We start from the raw sequence: 20,993 nt of genomic DNA, 5'->3' as shown, positions 1-20,993 counted from the left end.
AAAGAAGAAGATAACTAAGATAGATAAAACAAGTCCTTACCAGGAGTAGCTGCTAAATAGCAACTAATCCAGCTATTTTACCAGAGATGTGACCTTGATTAGTTGGATCTGAGTCTGAGACATCGTATGATGAGTCTAGTTTCAACTTACGATGGGTCAGAAAAGACCATTGTATGGTAAAAATTTTGTATCCTGAGGCCATTGTATCTTGAGGCATCACTGTTAGAGATGAGCGAATCGAAGCTGACGAAGTGGAATTAGTTTAGAATTTCAGGAAAAATTTGATTCGCAATGAATGAGAATTTCCTCACGCGTCGAATTTTTCCTAAAATGGTGGCTACACATGTTAGGACTGAGGACATGGGGCAAGGAACTCTGGGAAGGTGGGATGACTTACTTCACCTTTTGAAAAAGTGGCTACAGCCAGATGTGCTGAGTCCCACGGCTATGTTGTATAGACTATTGGCTGACATATTCTGGAGGGCGCTGCCACCCCCTATCCAGCACTGGATCGGCCAGGTATCTCCTGAAAATGCCCTGGAAATGATGGACCTGGTGGAATGCTATGTGGCCACCAAGAATCTCAACGGGGGTTCTTTTGGGAGGAGGGCAGGCAAACTCCAGAACTCACCACCCCAGGCCCACAGGTATGAGCCAATGAAACCCCCCCGGGAGGTTTCCCCTATGGGCCGGACCCAGTTAATCTGCTGGCGGTGTCAGTAACCTGGCCACACCTGGGCTGAGTGTCCTCATCGGGTTGAGCCCATGGACACTAATTGTGGTTACCGACAATCGTTATATGCTAGGAAACTGTGTGCCACAGGTACGCCGGAGGCTCTAGACCACTTGTGCCAGGTGGAAGTGGGAGACACTCAAGCGGAGGCGCTGCGGTCCACTGAGTATACTGGCCAGAAAGTTGGGGTGATGTGCATTCTTGGAGACTTGAAAGACTACCCCACCACACTGGTATCTCTAACCATGGCGGCCGGCAGTTGGACCCACGAAGACACAGGACCGGAAACCTACAACAGTTTTACTGGCCCAGTGTCTTTAGAGAGGTGGATGACTTTTGTAAGTCTTGCCCGACCTACCAACCACTAGCCCCCAGCACCTGTTCCGCAGTCCCTTAGTGCCCCTCCCGATTATCGAGGTACCGATTATGGATTGCAGGGTGGTCGTAACCCCTGGATACAAGCAGTGTATAGTGTGATGGAAAAATGAATCGAGCCAGCAAAGGAGGCAATATGGATAATAACTTTACATTAGTAAGTGCCTGATATTAACTTTGTCTACATGATAAATGCCATTTGCTGAAGTGAGACAACCCCTTTAATACGATTCACAGCTTCCATCAGCCAAGTTAGATTGCCAGCACAGAAAAAGAGACAGCTACACATAGACAGCATACATAAGGGTACTCGAGAGGTCAGTGGCGTGCTAAGGGGGGGCAGGGCAGGAGGCAGTCCACACCGGGTGCCCGCTGTCAGGGGGGTGCCAGAGCCCAGAAGCAATGGCCTGTGTGGGAGGAGCCTGCAGCTCGGGAATCTGCATAAGCTCAGCCCACACAGTGCTCCAGAGCAATCTGTGTCTATAGGGGAGAGAGGACTGTGAGCTTCAGGAATGGGACAAGGTGAGTAGGTACTGCGTTTTTTTTTAAAAAAATTTAACAGAGGGGGCACAGAGGTCATCTTTACCATGGAGAGGGCACAGAGGGCATTTCTACCATGAAGGGGACACAGAGGGCAATACTACTACAAAGAGGGCACAGAAGGCATACTACTAGAAAGGGAGCACAGAAGGCAATACTACTATGAAGGGAGCACATAGGGCAATACTATTACAAAGGGGCACAGAGGGCATTAATACTATTAGGGGACACAATGGGCATTACTACTATGAAGGGGCACAATGGTAATTATTACTATGGAGGGGGCACAGTGGGCATTACTACTATAAATGGGATACAATGGGCATTAATACTGTGAAGGGGCACAATGGGCATTACTACTGTGAAAGGGGTGCAATGGGCATTACTACTACAAAGGAAGCACAATGGGCATTACTATTATGAAGGGGGCACAATGGGCATTACTACTATGAAGAAGCACAATGGGCATTACTACTAGAAAGGGGGAACAGAGGGCATTACTACTGTAAAGGGGCACAGAGAGCATTACTCATGTGAAGGCGTGGACATAACTGTTATGAGGCACTGAGTGGGCATTATTACTGTGAAGGGGCACAGAGGGCATTATTACTGTTATGGGGGCACAGTGAGGGCATAACTACTCTGAAGATGCAAAGAGAGGGCATTACAACTGTGAAGGGGGCACAGAGAGGGCATTACAACTGTGAAGGGGGCACAGTTAAGGCATTACTACTGTGAGGGTGGCACAATGTGGGCATAACTACTGTGAAGGGGGCACAATGAAAGGATAAAAACTTTAAGGAAGCACAATGTGGGCATAACTACTGTGAAAGTTGTACAGTGAGGGCAAAAATACAGTGAGGGGGCACAATATGAGCATAACTACCGTGAGGGGGCACAATATGAGCATAACTACCGTGAGGGGACACATATCTGGACAAAACTACTGTGAAGGTTGTACAATGAGGGCAATACTACTGTGAGGGGGTACAATTTTTTTTAAGTATTGGGGGGGGTCAGAGAAACGACCCGCCTCGGGTGCCAAACACCCTAGGCACGCCACTGCGAGAGGTGTACAGTAATTTAACAAAACGGTGTCAATTAAATGTAATCTACATAGAGTTTACTCCACCCCCTTACAGATACATAAAAGTAATTAAAAAAAAACCTTGAGAATATAAGTAAATGTAATATACTGTACCTCCAATGCAAGTGTCAAAAGCGAGGCTACAGCACACCAGAGAAAGAAAGGTTATCAGCAACATTTCTTTTAAACTTGTAGCTCTCATTTGAGTGTACGGCTGTCAAGTTGCTGAGGTAAACACACACTGTACTCTCGTGCTCCTCCTCCCCTCTTTACTTTCTAATTCTACCCACATTTAAGGGCGTATTCTCTCTTAGAGTATGATTGTAAGCTCTTGTGAGCAGGGAGCTGACTCCTAGTGTTTCAGTTGTATATTAGCCAGTTACTTTGTGATGTCTTTTGTTTTGTACATGAACCCTCTAAATTTGTAAAGCGCTGCGGAATATGGTGGCGCTATATAAGTAAATATTATTATTATTAAATTGCATAGCATTTAAATATCAAAAGATACAGTGTAAAAATTAGATGCATGTACTACATTACCCTAAAGTTTTTTGTCACCTTTTGTAACATTTTTACGGCTTTGTATTGTAGACGTGTTTCGTCTGTCTCTGCAATTTAGGACAAGTCCCAAATTAGGAGACTACAACTCGTTTGTATTTGGGATTCAAATTGGTTAATAAGATCTCCCCATATACCAGGGGGATGCGGTTGACCTAAGAATCAAAGACCCATACAATTTGCTAGTTAAAGGATTCTCTGCTAGGCAACGCCTATAGAGTCAATATTATTAGGCTGAGTTCACATCAGCATTCAGCCTTTTCGTTCTCCTGCTCCGTTATAGGAATAGGAGAATGGAAAGGATGGATTCGGCACATAAATGTTCCTATAACGGAGCATTAGAACGGAAAGGCTGAACTCTGATGTGAACTCAACCTTAGTTGTAAATTGTGGATGTAACCCCCCCTCCCTTCATTGACCATCAATTTTAATATGTCCAATCACAAGTATTTTTCAAAGCAACCAATCATTAGCATAAAAGCATGCAACTCAAAAATGGAGAATATTTGACAATTAAGTACAATTAGTACAATTCATGTTCATTTAAGGGAACCTGTCATCAACTTTATGCTGCCCACACTAACAGCAGTATAAAGTAGAGACGGGTGAGTGGATTTCAGCGGTCGGTCATTTATAAGTTAAAAGTAAGTTGTTGCAGAGATTCAACATCACAATCTTTGCAGACTGGGCCTGGAAAAGAGTCACGACCACCTGAGAAGAGTCATGGTTATTCATGAATTCCTGCTCTCCTGCCCATCTGCTGATGATCTTCTACCTAGTTTTCTCCCTTTCTCTCTAGGAAAGTGCTGCCAATCAGCAGATGGTTGACAGTGCAGGAGATTATGAATGACTCTTCTCAGGTAGATTTGACTCTTTTCAAGGCCTGTGCTGTAATGATTATGATGCTGGTTCTCTGCAACCACTTACTTTTAACTCATGAGTGACATGCTGCTGAAATCAGCATTTCTGTCACTATCTTATGCTGCCCTCAGTGAGGTCAGCATAAAGTTGGTGACAGGTTTCCTTTACCACTTAATTTCTTTCACACATCTGTTTGTACACATATTAACATATTTTTAAGTATGCTTCCTTCTCTTTTTAATAAACAAAACAGAATTTAAACCCCTTAACAACTTGTTTATTTTGACATTAAGGGTGTTTCCAGCTTTATTTTTGTATTTTTTTTTTTTAAACTTGAATCTCCACCCGCTGTACCTGTTGTAAAAATCATACTCACCTGCTCACCCCCTGCTCTGTTCCAGTTGCCTGGGTCCCTGGCTTTCTGATGCAGCCTTTCAGTTCCTGTCCTGTAAACTTCCAGACTTACAAGGTCATGTGCGCCTCTGCAGCCAATGACTGGCCTCCGTGGTAACATGTCTTCAAATGGTAAATCAATGCTGGGTCACATGCCGCTTGGGGACACGTGACCGCTGAGGCCACTCATTGACTGCAGTGGTGCATCTGATCCTATCCATTTGTAAGTTTACAGGACAGGGAATGGAAGAACACAGAAGAGAGCCAGGGACCCGGGGAGTCGGAACAGAGTAGTGGGGATCAGGTGAGGATGGGATTTTAAACAGGTACAGCAGGCTAGGCTTCAAATTGAAAAAAAGTGACCAAAGCTGGAACCCCTTTAAAGGGGTGTTACAGTTTCATGATATGGATGACCCATCTTGAGGATAGCAATAAATTAAACGGTAACGGCAGCATCTCCAGGTATTCCTTTATTAGACGTACTTCAACAAATGTGTACACAGAGAGCCGAAGTGCAACGTTTCGGCTACATGGTAGCCTTTGTCAAGCATAATAACAAATTATATTGCAAATCTAATATAGGATACATAACTCCTCCCTTATCACTAAGGAACCAATCACTAAGGTGTCACAACACCCCCCAATAAAAAAACACCAATACACGAATAGTAATTAAGTGTGTCATATTAATCACAGTTGTGTCTAATTAAAAACTTTTAATTACCTTGTAGGGGGATGAAGTCAGGGAAGCGTGTATACCGAGCACCTGGGATCCATATTCGCATCTTCCAAACTTCATTGCGTATGTCTGCGATGTCATCAACCGCTGACCGAATCTAGAGCAGCGCGAATCGTCGCGTCATCAGGCTGGGTCACATGACGGTCACATGAGTACCACATGACCGTGTTCAATCTCCGCCCAGACAGGAAGAAAAATACCATACACCACCCTGTATATAGGATATAGTAGTCCTCTGAATTTGTATCTGGAGTCCTAACATAATTAACCGCTGTGTGCCGGGAACTTCTCAAAAACAAAGAGATATCCCCACTATACAGCTAAAATGTACGCATTATGTATCCTTCAATAACAGATCATGGACTCTAAGAGTACTACAGACACAAATCCAGATAGCGGAGATGAATTATCTTTAACATAAATTCCTACCTGATGATCCTTTAGTAATAGAAACCAGGTATCTCGGTCTCCCCACTAGGCTCTGCTCACCATCTGAAAACTATATATAGTGACATGTTAAAAACATATAAAAATTGGAATAGTAAATGCTCAGTACTGAATCGGACATAAAAACATAGTGCAATCGCCTCGCACATCGACGAATCTATAGCGCCCACATTGAACTCAATATTGAGTCCATGGGGTTGTAGCGATTTCAACATAAAGATCCATTTCAGTTCTTTTTTCCTAAGGATCCTTTCTTTGTCACCACCTCTTCTCAACTTAATCACTGAATCCATCACACGGAATCTCATTCTGCATTCATGGAGAGTGTCCTATGCTGGTGGCGCTACATCGACAACATCTTTATGATATGGAGTGGAACCAGAGAAGAACTGGATAGTTTACATCAACATTTGAATATGGGTATTCCAGGCTTACAATTTACTGTAACTGCCTCTCAATACCAATTACAGTTCCTTGATGTGAGTGTATAGGTAGATGATGGGATGATCAAGACAGATTTATATCAAAAGCCCACAGACAGGAACAACCTGTTGAGATATGGCAGTAATCACCGTCGACGTATGTTGGATTCGCTACCTTGGAGCCAATTATTACGGGTTTGGAGAGTAGTATCAGATGATGAAAACTTTCATGATAGAGTGGACGAGATGTGTGATAAATTCTCTACAAGAGGATATCCACATAAACTCCTACAGAGGACAAGTCAAGGGGTCTTTGTGGTGGATAGAGACCACACTGCACAATTCTCTTGTAGATAGGGAGACATATAGAATTCCTTTTGTCTCTACTTTTGGTAGTCACAGTGGTGACATTGCAGACATTCTGAGGAAGGAATGGCATATTTTATATAAGGGTTTACCTGCAATACGGGAATTTAACAATCCACCATTGATGGCATAGAAAAATGCCAATTTACGTGATAGGTTAGTCAAAACGGATATAGGTGGAACACAAAGTGACAGACAGACATACTTGGCACCTAGAAAAATTGGTAATTTTCCCTGCTTGGGATGCTTAAATTGTGGGAACATGATAAAGGGAGATACTTTTGTTCACCCTTACAGTGTAAAAAAATATAATATCAGAGGTTTTTACACATGAAGATCTAGGGACGTCGTATATATGGTCCAATGCCCTTGTAGTATTAGCTATATTGGTGTGACCCCTATGGAAATTAGGGAGAGGGTTAACAAACACAAGAGTACAATCAGAAAGAAGATGCTGTAGAAACCAGTAGCGAAAACCTTTGTGCAGTGTGGTCATTCTATCAACCAATAGAGATTCCATGTGATGGTGGGCGGAGCCTAGTGGGGTGACTGAGACACCTGGTTTCTATTACAAAGGATCATCAATCAGGTAGGAATTTATGTTAAAGATAATTCATTTCCGCTATCTGGATTTGTGTCTGTACACTGTAGTACTCTTAGAGTCCGTAATCTGTTATTTTAGCTGTATAGTGTGTGTAGGGATTTGCTCTGGTAGGCAGGGTAAGCGGACGCAATACAGAGGTAAGACCACGGTTGAAAAAACAAAAGTCCATTGTTTACACACACAGAAAAGGCAGAAAAGAAAAAAACAATGCTTTACAGAGTCCTGGTGTTAGTTCACAGAGCAAGAGCTCCCAAAATAACATAAATCACCTGGCAGACTACAGCAGGCTTTGTGGCGTCTGACTCCCAGCAGGCAGCTCTCATGCAGCTCTCAGCCTTGCAGTATGGTGGATCTCCTCAGCTCCCAAAACCACGGAGCTCCCACACCTCCACTATCACTTGGAGGAACATACCACACCCAGCTGAGCTGCTGGCTGGGTTTTTAAACCCCAGCCCAAAACCTGGCCTGGATGTGGGGAACAGCCACCCACCCTGCTCTTTGGCTACTCCCAATAAGAACCGGCCCGGATTGGCTTTACAGCCACACTAAGTAAACTTAAAATTTTGAAGAGACAACAACCACCTGGTGACCCTAGCATTCCTCTCCTTGGCCTGGCTCATCCACTTGAAAGGGGAGTGGTCAGTCACCAGACGGAACTTCCTCCCTAACAGATAATAGCGGAGAGACTCGAGTGCCCACTTGATGGTCAGGCACTCTCCCTCCACTATACTGTACCGGTGAGCTTACGGCTGAGGAAGACAACAGGATGCTCCTCCCCATTGACTTCCTGAGACAGTACCGCACCGAGACCTACTTCGGAGGCATCAGTCTGTACCACAAATTCCCTCTTGAAGTCGGGTGTCACCAAAACCAGAGACCCACACAGGGCCGACTTCAAAGCGGAGAAAGCCTCTTCCACCTGGTCATTCCAGGGGACTATCACGGACTTCCGTCCCTTTAAGAGCCCTGTCAACCGAGCCTCTAAAGTGGCAAAATGGGGGACAAACCTCATATAATAGCCCACCATTCCCAGGAACGACTTTACTTGTCTAGAGGTGGCAGGTCGGGGCCAATTCCGTATCGCCTCTATTTTGTTTACTTGGGGTTTGATGACTCCGCGCCCAATGACATACCCAAGGTATTTAGTCTCCTCTAACCCTATCGCACATTTCTTTGTGTTAGCTGTTAGTCCCGCCTTTCGAAGGGAGTCCACTACGGCCTGTACTTTGGGCAAGTGACTTTCCCAGTCGGTACTGTGAATGATAATATCATCCATGTAAGCCGAGGCGTACTGCCGATGTGGACGAAGTACAATATGCATTAGCCACTGAAAAGTGGCGGGGGGCGCCATACAGGCCAAAGGGTAATACCGTATATTGGTACAGCCCCTCTGGTGTGATGAAGGCAGTTTTCTCTTTGGCAGCCTCCGTCAATGGTACCTGCCAGTACCCTTTGGTGAGGTCCAAAACAGAAAAATACCTGGCTTGGCCTAACTTTTCAATTAGTTCATCTACCCGAGGCATGGGATATGCATCGGATTTAGATATTTCATTCAACTTTCTTAAATCGTTACAAAATCGTAACATCCCATCTGGCTTAGGCATCAAGACTATAGGACTGGCCCACTCACTTTTAGATTCCTCAATGACGTCTAGCCGCATCATGAGCTGCACTTCCTCCGAGATGGCTCGGGCACCCGGTATGGCTTTGACTGGACTTTGGCCTGAGGCGCAGTGACAATGTCATGTTGGATTACGGAAGTGCATCGAGGGAGGTCCGAGAACACATCCATGTTCTGACTAACGAACTTCCTGGTCTCCTGAGCCTGTTAATAGGAGAGGCTGTCAGCAATTTTTATTGTAAGTAGTAGAATGGAGAACCGCACTCAATTCAGTAGTCTCTGGTGCCAATCAAGGGCTGGAAACAGTCAATGTACATATATAGCGAAAATTGAGGCACACAGATTTAAATTGTTGCAATCAAACTTTTTTATTTTTAAGTTTTGCAGTAGTTTTATCCAAAAGCCCAATATTAATCCTTGGTACAAACAGTGTATTTTGACCAGACATTTCGGTCATTTCAGACCTTCATCAGTGGTCACATTTTTTTATCTGTAACAATATATAGTACAAAAATGAGTTGGGATGAACAAAACTGAAAATTCTTTTTTTTAAAAAAAGGGAATTTTTGTTATATACATGTATGTAGTAATCCAATTCGTTGTAGCTAAATTGACACACAATGGAACACTCACAGACGTCATGGGGGGGAGTTAGATCATGCAGAGTTGACGAGACTCAGGATATATAGAGAGAAGAAGAAGAAGGTACATGGAGGTGTTTGTGTACAGAGTATGGTCAGATAGATGTTGTCAAGGAATCCCGTGTAGTGTATCTCAATGGGGTATGTGGAAATCATAAGTGGATGCACATAGCGCAATTACTTTTATACTGGGTTATTGACAACATCTATCCTTGTATCCTGTACAGAGTTATTCATATATGGTTAAGTAATAGCGTCTGGACGGCATCTGCCGGGCGCATAAGAGAATATTTTTGCATTATACAGAGTTTGTCATATATGGGTAAGTAATATCATCTGGGTGGGATCTGCTGGATACACAGGACAACATTGTCGTATTATATCAATGGATGGATATACAGACGCATATGCATCACACGGTATCACATGTTATGTACATTCAAGAAATTTGTGTTGAATATGACTTATGTACAAATGACAGTACCAGAATGGCATATACTGCTTCCATGGACGGCGGCATATAACAAGGTAAGGTAAAGTTATGGCTCTCTGCACTTTCTAGAGGTATTGTATGGTATATGCCGGGTACATGTTCTGGCTATATCTGACAATTATACATACATATATACGCAGGGTACATCGCTCTATTGGGGGACAGTGCTCTATTGGGTATACAGTAACATTGCACAATAACGCAAAAAAACAGGTTCTATGTATAAACAAGGCAGACATGAAAGATATGTATATACACTGCTCAAAAAAATAAAGGGAACACTTAAACAACACAATGTAACTCCAAGTCAATCACACTTCTGTGAAATCAAACTGTCCACTTAGGAAGCAACACTGAGTGGCAATCAATTTCACATGCTGTTGTGCAAATGGGATAGACAACAGGTGGAAATTATAGGCAATTAGCAAGACACCCCCAATAAAGGAGTGGTTCTGCAGGTGGTTACCACAGACCACTTCTCAGTTCCTATGCTTCCTGGCTGATGTTTTGGTCACTTTTGAATGCTGGTGGTGCTTTCACTCTAGTGGTAGCATGAGACGGAGTCTACAACCCACACAAGTGGCTCAGGTAGTGCAGCTTATCCAGGATGGCACATCAATGCGAGCTGTGGCAAGAAGGTTTGCTGTGTCTGTCAGTGTAGTGTCCAGAGCATGGAGGAGCTACCAGGAGACAGGCCAATACATCAGGAGACATGGAGGAGGCCGTAGGAGGGCAACAACCAAGCAGCAGGACCGCTACCTCCGCCTTTGTGCAAGGAGGAACAGGAGGAGCCCTGCCAGAGCCCTGCAAAATGACCTCCAGCAGGCCACAAATGTGCATGTGTCTGCTCAAACGGTCAGAAACAGACTCCATGAGGGTGATATGAGGGCCCGACATCCACAGGTGGGGGTTGTGCTTACAGCCCAACACCGTGCAGGACGTTTGGCATTTGCCAGAGAACACCAAGATTGGCAAATTCGCCACTGGCGCCCTGTGCTCTTCACAGATGAAAGCAGGTTCACACTGAGCACATGTGACAGACGTGACATAGTCTGGAGACGCCGTGGAGAACGTTCTGCTGCCTGCAACATCCTCCAGCATGACCGGTTTGGCATTGGGTCAGTAATGGTGTGGGGTGGCATTTATTTGGAGGGCTGCACAGCCCTCCATGTGCTCGCCAGAGGTAGCCTGACTGCCATTAGGTACTGAGATGAGATCCTCAGACCCCTTGTGAGACCATATGCTGGTGCGGTTGGCCTGGGTTCCTCCTAATGCAAGACAATGCTAGACCTCATGTGGCTGAAGTGTGTCAGCAGTTCCTGTGAGACGAAGGCATTGATGCTATGGACTGGCCCGCCCGTTCCCCAGACCTGAATCTAATTGAGCACATCTGGGACATTATGTCTCGCTCTATCCACCAACGTCACATTGCACCACAGACTGTCCAGGAGTTGGCAGATGCTTTAGTCCAGGTCTGGGAGGAGATCCCTCAGGAGACCGTCCGCCACCTCATCAGGAGCATGCACAGGCGTTGCAGGGAGGTCATACAGGCACGTGGAGGCCACACACACTACTGAGCCTCATTTTGACTTGTTTTAAGGACATTACATCAAAGTTGGATCAGCCTGTAGTGTGTTTTTCCACTTTAATTTTGAGTGTGACTCCAAATCCAGACCTCCATGGGTTGAAAAATTAGATTTCCATTTTTTTTTTTTGTGTGATTTTGTTGTCAGCACATTCAACTATGTAAAGAACAAAGTATTTCAGAAGAATATTTAATTAATTCAGATCTGGGATGTGTTATTTTTGTGTTCCCTTTATTTTTTTGAGCAGTGTATATATATATATATATATATATATATATATATACACATGCCAGACATAACAACATAAATATAAGGGCAGTGCTCCAATAAGTATTGCTACAGAGATGATACCACGTTCTATTGTATAATAGTTTCCAGGCCGAGGTTCACTGGATAGCAGGTGTCTATAGAAAGGATGCCGGGGTCTTTCATTACCTAAAAAAGACATATGGTTAACTCTTTTACCTGTTCTGGCAGGGAGATTCGGACATCAGGGCTCGGATGTGCGGCGTCTGTATCGCGCCTATCCGTGCCTTAAATGTATGGGCTCTCTATAGTTCCGGCCATGTGACCGGAAGTCACGTAGCGGCTGGGACGCAAGTATACGTTCCACAGGGACGTCACGTGATCGGGAAGGAGGCGGTATGCGTTCCACTGTGGGATTCTCCTGTCATAATGTATATTTGGCAATTTACAGACTATTAGGGCCTTATTTATATAGCGGGGAGGACAATATATGATATTGGGCCTGATCATCTAGTCATTTTATTTCTTTATGGAAGCACAAGTGGTGCATATTACGTTTTGTGGTATATAGCCCCAGACCATTATAGGAGATTGAATGAAAGGGGGATTGATAGAGGAGGGGGGACATGGAGAGGGAATGAAGGGTTAGCAATTCAGGGAAGAAATAGATATAAGGAATAAAAATCAGAGTTAGTGGAACAGTAGGGGAAGAGATAATCTCACCCTCACCAGATGTAGACATAATATTTTTTCTCAGCAGGTCTGTAGGAGGAAAAACAAAGGGATGTTAGGACCATATTCCCATCATCATTTAGTTCATACATTGATAAAAAAAGTCACATTCGTGGTTCAGTCCATTGGGCGAAAGCGTCCCTAGTTTGTGGGTCCAAAATGCCTCCCGTTGTCTTAAGAGGAGTATCCGATTGCCTCCTCTCCTGGATGGGTCAATTTGGTCCAAAATTTGGAAACGCAATTGTGATATTTGGTGTATTTTGTCCACGAAGTGATGTGGTATGGGTAAAAAAGTGTGCCCAAGTCTGATGATCGACTTGTGCTTGCTTATGCGGTCCCGTACGTGTTGCGTCGTTTCTCCTACATAGGTGAGTCTGCATGGGCATTTTATAAGGTAAATGACAAAACTTGAATCGCAGGTATAGAATCCACGGATCGGAATCCTCTGTCCAGTACGTGGATGTGTGGCATATTCGCCTTTTATAACGCTGGAACATTGAGCGCAGTGGAGACATGGGTATGTACCTAATCGTCTGCTCCGTAAGAAAGTTTGTTTAGGTAGTTTAGAAAAACTCCCTATGTCCGCTTTTACTAATTTATCCCTGATGTTAGGAGACCTTTTATAGCATGTCAGAGGCGTTTGATTGAATTATTTTATGGTGGGATAGGCTTTGGCTAGGAGTGGCCAGTGCTGTTTAAGGGCCCGTTGGATTTTCGGCATTAAGGGATGGTATGTGGTTACACATGCGGTCTCCGGTCGTGGATCTTGGATCTCGGTAAAATCTTGTTGTGTATTTTTTAAGATGGCCTCTGGGTAACCCCTATTACTGAATTTTCTCGTCATGGCCTTGAATTGTGTATCTTTTATCATGTCGTTGCTAACGATGCGGTCGACACGTGTATACTGAGATCGAGGTAAGGATTGTTTTGTGGGCCTGGGGTGGCAACTCTTGAAATGGAGCAGGCTATTATGGTTGGTTGGTTTATTATATGTCTATGGATAGTTGGCCTGTGGGGTCGATTTTGACCAGTGTGTCAAGGAAACTTATCTCCTCCGCGCTGGTATGCGAGGTGAAGCCTAATTCATCGTAGATCTGATTCAGATCAGTTATCATCTGTTGTATAGTGGACATGGGTCCTCTCCAGATACAGAAGATATTGTCTATAAAACTATACCAAATGTCGGCATATTGTTGGAACAGGGGGTTTGTGTATACATGGTCTTCCTCGAACGCAATCATGAATGCGTTTGCATAGGGCGGGGCCACGTTGGACCCCATCGTGGTATCCCGTTTCTGGCCATAAAATGTGTCCCCAAATAAAAATACATTTTTAGTGAGTATGATTTCTAAGGTTTTAAGGCAAAATTCTTGTTGTATGTTGTCCAAGATAGACTGGTTTTGTAACAACCTTGCTGAGTTTTGTGAGAAAATCGGTGGTGTCTAATATGAAAGATTTAGATGATTTAGTTAGAGGTGTGAGTATCTTCTCCATATAGATGGCTAGAGGGGAGAGGATAGAGTCGGTTGAGGCCACTATGGGGTGACCTGGGGGGTTAATGAGGCTTTTATGAATCTTGGGTAATACATAAAAAACGGGAATGATGGGATTTTGTTTAATGAGGAAAGTGGCTGTCTTTGGTTCAATGACTCCAAATTCAGAATACCTGTTAATGGTGCTGGAGATTAGACTTTGTATATGTGTGGCGGGATCCCTAGGTAATATTTCGTATGTATCTGTGTCCGATAATTGTCTCCTAACCTCCATTAAGTAATCGGCCTTGTCCATTACAACTAGTGCCTCTCCCTTGTCCGCCGGTTTGATGATAATTTCCTTGCTGTTTTGTAGCGATTCAAGCGCCAACTTTTCTTCAGAGGATAAGTTGGTGTGTTTATAATGACTCTGTGCATGTGTTGTGAGTATGTCTTTTACCAGATTCTGAGACAAGGAGATATATGTCTCTACTGGATGTTTGTTCTTAGGCGGCATGAAGGAGCTCTTATTTCTTAGGCTTTATTGATCAATGGACAATAATCCTGGCATCGTGGGTGTGTGTGGTTCTTGTGTTGGGAGTTCCTGGAAATGGGTTTTGAGTCTCAGTGTCCAGTAAAACCTTTGTAATTCCTGTTCTAGAGTAAAGGTATTGAGTTTTGGTGTCGGGCAAAAGGATAAGCACTTCTGCAGGACGGTAATCTCTGCAGGTGATAGAGTGGTGGATGAGATGTTAATAACTAAATTGTCCTCATTACCTGGGAGCGTGTCTGTATGCGTTCTTCTTGACTTTCTGCCACCCCTCCTGGTCTTCCGCGTCTTCCTCTGCCTCTCCGTTGATAATGGCCTAAAAAACGAAGTTGATATCCGTCGTATCCTCACCGTTGCGTAGAAATTCCTGGCGTTTATTTTGTTCGGTGTTTCTTTTGTGTTCTTGTAGTAACTTGTTTCTCAATCCTTTCTTTGGCCTTTGTCAATTCTTCTTCCGCTGTAGTAGATGTAAGTTGGACTTCAGTGGTTTCGATTTTCTTGGACAGGTTGCTAATTGAGGTCTGTAATTCTTCGACCATTAAGAAAATGAGGTCAAAGGAACATTTGTTAAGGAAGTTTTCGAATCGCTCACAGAAATTTTTCTTCTCCGCAAAGAGTGTAGGTCTGAGATGCGATCTCAGACCTCGTGGTATGCGATTATTCTTGTAATATTCCGTCAGTGTGCTGCAGTGTAGCTCCCATCCAATAAGGCGTCTGCGGTCACGTTCGTATTCCCGAATTTTAATTTCATAATTTGGTATATGTAAGAATTTGTTGGATAAATGTACCCCCGATTCTATGCTTTCAGCTGTGCTTGTGTCGTATGAAAATACGTTAGTCATGCTTGGATGAAGGTGCAGGGTTCTCACAGCAACTTTTATTGTGGCAACCACTGCCCTCGCATCAGACAGAGGAGCCGGAACCTCTTCCCCTAGAAAACCCGGTTGCGAGCTGTCTTCCGTAGGGGTTTCCCTATCCTTCTAAGGTTTTAGTAAATTAACATGGTAAACCTGCTCCAGCTTTAGCCTCCCTGGCTAGTGTACCTTGTAATTTACGTACCTCGTAGGGCCCCTGCCACCTGGCTAGGAATTTACTGTCCACGGTCAGCACCAGAATCAAAACCCGATCACCCGAGTTAAAGATCTGGACCCGGGCCTGACGATTATAGATCCGACTCTGGGCTTGCTAAGTGGCCTCCATATGCTCCCTGAGAAGAGGCAAATCTGTCTCTATCCGCTGTTGCATCTTGGTAACATATTCAAGGACGCTTTTATGTGGAGTGGGTTGTTGTTCCCACGCCTCTTTGGCTATGTCCAACAAACCAAGAGGATGCCTGCCATATAGTAATTCGAAGGGAGAGAACCCAGTGGGCAGAAAAAGGTCCCAATCCTTTCCATCTTTGGACACCACCCTTTTTAATATGGATTTTAGAGTTTTGTTAAACCTTTCAACCAGTCCGTCCGTTTGTGGATGGTACACGACGTCCGTAACTGCTTAATAAGCAGTAACTTACAGAGTTCCCTCATAACCTTGGACATAAAAGGGGTCCCCTGGTCAGTCAGGACCTCTTTAGTTAAGCCCACTAGAGAGAACATTTCCATTAGCTCTTTAGCTATAAGTCTCGCCGATGTATGTCGCAGTGGCACTGCCTCCGGGTACCGAGTGGTGTAATCAAGGACAACCAAGATGTGTTGATGTCCCCTAGTGGACTTCGGTACTGGGTCTACTAGGTCCATAGCGATTCGCTCAAATGGTACCTTGATGATCGGGAGAGGCAAAAGGGACTGCGAAAAAGGTGCTGGGGGCTAGTTGCTTGACAGGTCGGGCAAGACTTACAGAGCTCGTCTACCTCTTTAAACACACTGGGTCAGTAAAACCGTTGTAGTATCCGGTCCTGTGTTTTCTGCATTCCCAGATGACCCTCGAGAACATGCTGGTGGGCCAACTCTAACACGAGTTTGCGATAAGCCTGGGGCACCACCAACTGTTCAATGGATTCACCTCGCAGCTGATTTACCTGATACAACATATCCCGATGAACCACAAAACGGGGGAACACCGACTCTGCCCCTGGTTGTTGTGGTTCACCATCTATTATTAGTACATTTTCCCAGGCTCAGGGTAAGGTTGGATCCCGGTGTTGTGCAGTACCAAAATTATCTCCGGACACATTGAGGTCCGCCAGTTCAGGCCCCGACGGCAAGTCCTCCATGTCTCCCACCATTACACTTAGCGGGGTTGTTTTCCCCTCTTCCACCAAAGTGGCGGTCACCCCTACCGCTGGCCCTTCAGACTCAGGTTCCCAGGGTTCTGTTCTCCCCCCTGAGCCGGGCCACTCTTCTAGGGTTACCCCTGTCACATGGGTATCAGTCACTCTCGTAGCCAGCCACAGTGCCAGGAAGCCCGCGAAGTCTCTCCCTATTATAAGTTCATAGTGAAGGTTGGTTGCGACAGCCACCTCGTGGGTCCACCAGCCGGAAACCGTGGACAGAGACACCATAGCAGTGGGGTAGTCTTTTAAGTCTCCATGTACACACATGACTCCGACCTTACTGCCGGTGTACTCAGCGGAGCATACTAGGGAAGCCCTTACCAGGGTCACCATACTCAGAGTCCAACAAGTGGTTGGACTCTGGCACAGGTGGTTGAGAGACACCGGAGCACCCACGGCACACAGTTTCCTGGCATACAATGATTGACAGAAGCCATAGCTCGTGTCCATGGGTTCCCCCTGCTGTGGACAGTCCTCTCGAACATGGCCAGGCTCCCGACACCGCCAGCAGACCATTGGAGCGGGGTCCACAGGGGCCTCATCCTGGGCAGGTTTGGTGCGCACCAGTCACACGGGATTTGAGTGCCCCCCTCCCTAAAGAACCCCCCTGTAAGTTCCGGGTAGCCTCATATCGCTCCACCAGGTCGACCATCTTCAGCGCATTACCTGGGAGACCTGACCAATCCATTTGCTGGAAAGGGGGTGGCAGATCCCTCCAGAACCTGTCTGCTAGCAACCGGTCCAGCATGGCAGTGGGGCTCAGCACGTCAGGTTGTAGCCACTTTTGCAACAGGTTGAGCAGGTTATAATACTGGGGTCTCACGGGCTCAGCGGGTTGAACTCCCACTGATGCACCCGCTGGACCCGGACCAGCACATTCACCCCCAGTCTTTCCGAAATCTCCCCCTTTACCTTTGGGTAGTCGGCCGCTTGATCGTCTGGCAAATCGAAGTACACTCGCTGAGACTCTGATGCCAGGAAAGTAGCAACGACCTCAGCCCACTGGTCCGGGGGCAGCCTTTCCCTGGTGGCCACTTTATCATACATCGCCAGGTATCTTTCAATGTCATCTGTGGGTGTCATCTTAGGGATCGCTGCACAGACTGCTTTCCGGGCATCGTGGACGCTTGGGGTTGCTCTTGCTGTTTGCAAAGCCATTACGTGTTGTAGCAGCAACCGGTTGGTCTATTGCTGCTGCTTATTAGCCTCACGTTGCTGCAGGTTGGTCTCTTGCTGCTGCATATTAACCTCCATGAGGGCCTTCAAAACAGCCTCCATTTTGTCATGTGACACAGGTTTAAATCTAGCAGGTTTGATAAACGACATACACCCGTGTGCAAACCAAAAATATTTCCCCCCTCGCCTAGGACAGCACCCTTGGATAGTGTCCGCCCCCTCCTCAGGACAGGAAACAGGAAACACAACCACTTGAAAAGGAGGTACTGATCCCCTTCATGCCAGTTCTGTTTCCTGTCCTAAGGGACAGGTCTTGGATTCACACCACACCACAAAGGAGAGCTACAGGCACCCCATGTGAGTAACTTAAGAGGAGTGCCTACCTGGCGGTGTAAGTCTTCTTTAAGAAGCCGCTGCAGAAGTCTGGACCTCTCTCTCTTACCCCCTCTCCGGTCCCTTCTCCGTCGGGAGGCTTGTTTCAGGTATCCTGAGTGGTGAACCTCTGTGGCCATGTTCCACATGTTCGGCTGCCGGCATCTGACGTCACTTCCGGTTTCAGTGGTTGGCGCTGACATCACTTCCGGTTTCGGTGGTTGGTGCTGACGTCACTTCTGGACGCCGATATTGCTCAGGGCAGTGGAAGGAAGCATGTGCTGCTGAAGACTGGAAGTGGGAAGAGCCGGTGCGCGCCCGGCAGAGTTCAAGTTCAGCCAGCTCACACTGCTAGCTGGAGAAGAAGCTAGCAGCATTTGTCTCCATACTCTGCTATTCAAGCGTAAACATGGAACAGTCACAGCGCGCAGAACCCACTGAAACCACCAATGAGTCTTCAGTGTCCAAAGAAAGTAGAAGAGTCTCCAGATCCAGAGATAAGGGGTGTGCCATTTGTAAGAAAAAGCTACCCTCCGGCTGCGGGAAGCTTATTTGCCAAGTCTGCGTGGCCAAGCTAGTAGAGGATGAGGCCCTATCTCTTATGACAAGTCTTAAACAGATGATCCGGGACGAAGTAAAAGAGTCAGTAAAGGAGTCAGTTAATAGCCTCCTGGAGAACCGCCCCAGCACCTCTGCAGCCGCGTCTATTCCCCCCTCCAGCGACCATGAATTATTGTCAGGATTGGAGGAAGAGGGAGAAGGACCATCATCGGATGAATCCTTTGATGATCATATAGCGTGAAGACCACTGTTTCAGACAGAAAATATTAGCTCATTACTTAGAGTAGTTCGAGCTACCATGGGGCTAGATAATTATAAAGAATCACAGTCTGTTAGAGACTCCATGTTTGAAGGTCTGGGCCCAAAAAGATAAAAGGGTTTGATGTCCATGAAAATATTTCTGCAGTTATTAAAAAGGAGTGGAGTAGACCAGATAGAACGTTTTTTATTCCCTCGGCCTTGAAACGTAAATACCCATTTGATGAGGACGTTTCGGCGGCGTGGGATAGAGCCCCAAAATTTGACGCCCCTGTGGCTAAAATTTCTAGAAAGGCAGCCCTTCCCTTTGAAGACTCTGGGAGTTTAAAGGATCCTATGGATAGAAGGGCTGAGATTTACTTAAAAAAGAGCTGGCGGGTGCCTTTAGACCTGCTATTGCTGGCACCTCTGTGGCTAGGTTGCTTAAGATTTGGATAAAGGAGCTAGAGGAGCATATTAAAGAGGGAACCCCAAGGGAAGAGTTGCTTTCCTCCTTTCCAACCATATTAAACGCAATAGATTTCCTTGCGGATGCTTCTGCGGACTCTGAAGTTCTCGGCTAGAGCTTCCGCCCTCTCTAATTCAGCTCGGAGAGCCATATGGTTGAAAGACTGGAAGGGTGACTCTTCCTCTAAGGCTAAATTATGTGCAATACCTTGCCAGGGTGAATTCCTATTTGGCCCTGTGTTAGATGACCTGCTTGAGAAGGCTTCAGATAAAAAGAAGGGTTTCCCATCAACAGGCCAGCAGTCTCATAAAAGACCTTTCCGCCCTCAACCAAATAAAAATACCTATAGAAGGCGGGAGGTATCCAAGCAGGTTCCGGGTGCTGCCAGAAAGTCCAAGGGATATCTTTTTTCTGGTGCAGAAGCATCCAAAAAACAGCAGCAATGACGCCAGAGCCCCGGTAGGAGGTCGGCTTTTACTTTTCGCAGAACATTGGAGTAGAATATCAAACAGCCCTTGGATAATCTCTAGCCTTTCAGAAGGCTACAAGATAAATTTTCTGAGACTGCCGCCAGAAAGATATGTTGTAACAGACTATTATTCCAGTCCCCAAAAACAAGCGGCCTTGGTTTCAGAAGTATCTTCCCTTCTAGCAAAAAATGTTCTGTCAGAAGTCCCAGTTCAGGAAAGAAAAAGGGAGTTTTATTCAACTCTCTTTTTTGTAAAAAAAAACGAATGGCTCCTACCGTACAATAATAAACCTAAAATTGCTGAACAAGTTCCTAGTGTACGAGAAATTTTGTATGGAAACAATCAAGTCTATGATACTAAATCTGTTTCCAGAGTGTTTCATGGCATCCCTAGATCTCAGGGATGCATACTACCACGTCCCCATTCATCCCAATCATTAGAGATACCTGAGAGTAGCGGTTCAGTTGGAGGACAGAATACTTCACTTACAATTTCGGGCTCTTCCCTTTGGACTATCTCAAGCCCCCAGGGTATTCACAAAAATTGTGGCGGAGATGATGGCCCATCGGAGAGAGAGGGATCTGGTGGTCATTCCATACCTAGACAACTTCCTCCTTCTCTCTGACGTCAGAACAGCTAATGGGGAAGATTTCATGGTTCAGAGAGACATTAGACAGATTGGGTTGGGACCTGAACCTAGAGAAGTCCAATCTTGTGCCGAGTCAGTTGTGCACCTTTTTAGGGATGACCCTAGACTCAAGGCAGCAGATTTGTTCTCTTCCCCTTCACAAGGCTCGCCTAATCATATCCCAGGTTCAGGGACTTGCCTTTCGACAGTCAGTATCCCTAAGGGAGGCCATGTCAGTCTTAGGTCTCATGATGGCGGCTATCCCAGGAGTAGAGTGGGCGCAATTCCATTCCAGACCTCTCCAGCTACAAATTCTGGAAGTCTGGGACAAAGATCCCTTTT

General features: G+C 45.6%; 1 protein-coding gene across 1 annotated transcript in view; it reads right to left on the bottom strand.

Annotated features, from left to right (window-relative positions):
• LOC121004173 overlaps window positions 1-2,957 on the bottom strand; it is a 37,418-nt gene extending 34,461 nt beyond the window's left edge. The window contains exon 1 of the mRNA XM_040436312.1: window positions 2,850-2,957. Within this exon, the coding sequence (XP_040292246.1) occupies window positions 2,850-2,937 (88 nt within the window). The 5' untranslated portion in view covers window positions 2,938-2,957. The remainder of the gene's footprint in view (window positions 1-2,849) is intronic.
• Window positions 2,958-20,993: the final 18,036 nt, after the last annotated feature.

The sequence above is a fragment of the Bufo bufo genome, chromosome 6 (genome assembly GCF_905171765.1).
Source record: "Bufo bufo chromosome 6, aBufBuf1.1, whole genome shotgun sequence".
Classification (NCBI taxonomy): domain Eukaryota; kingdom Metazoa; phylum Chordata; class Amphibia; order Anura; family Bufonidae; genus Bufo; species Bufo bufo.
Note: the sequence above shows the minus strand (reverse complement) of the source record. Positions and strands in the feature narration are given on the sequence as shown.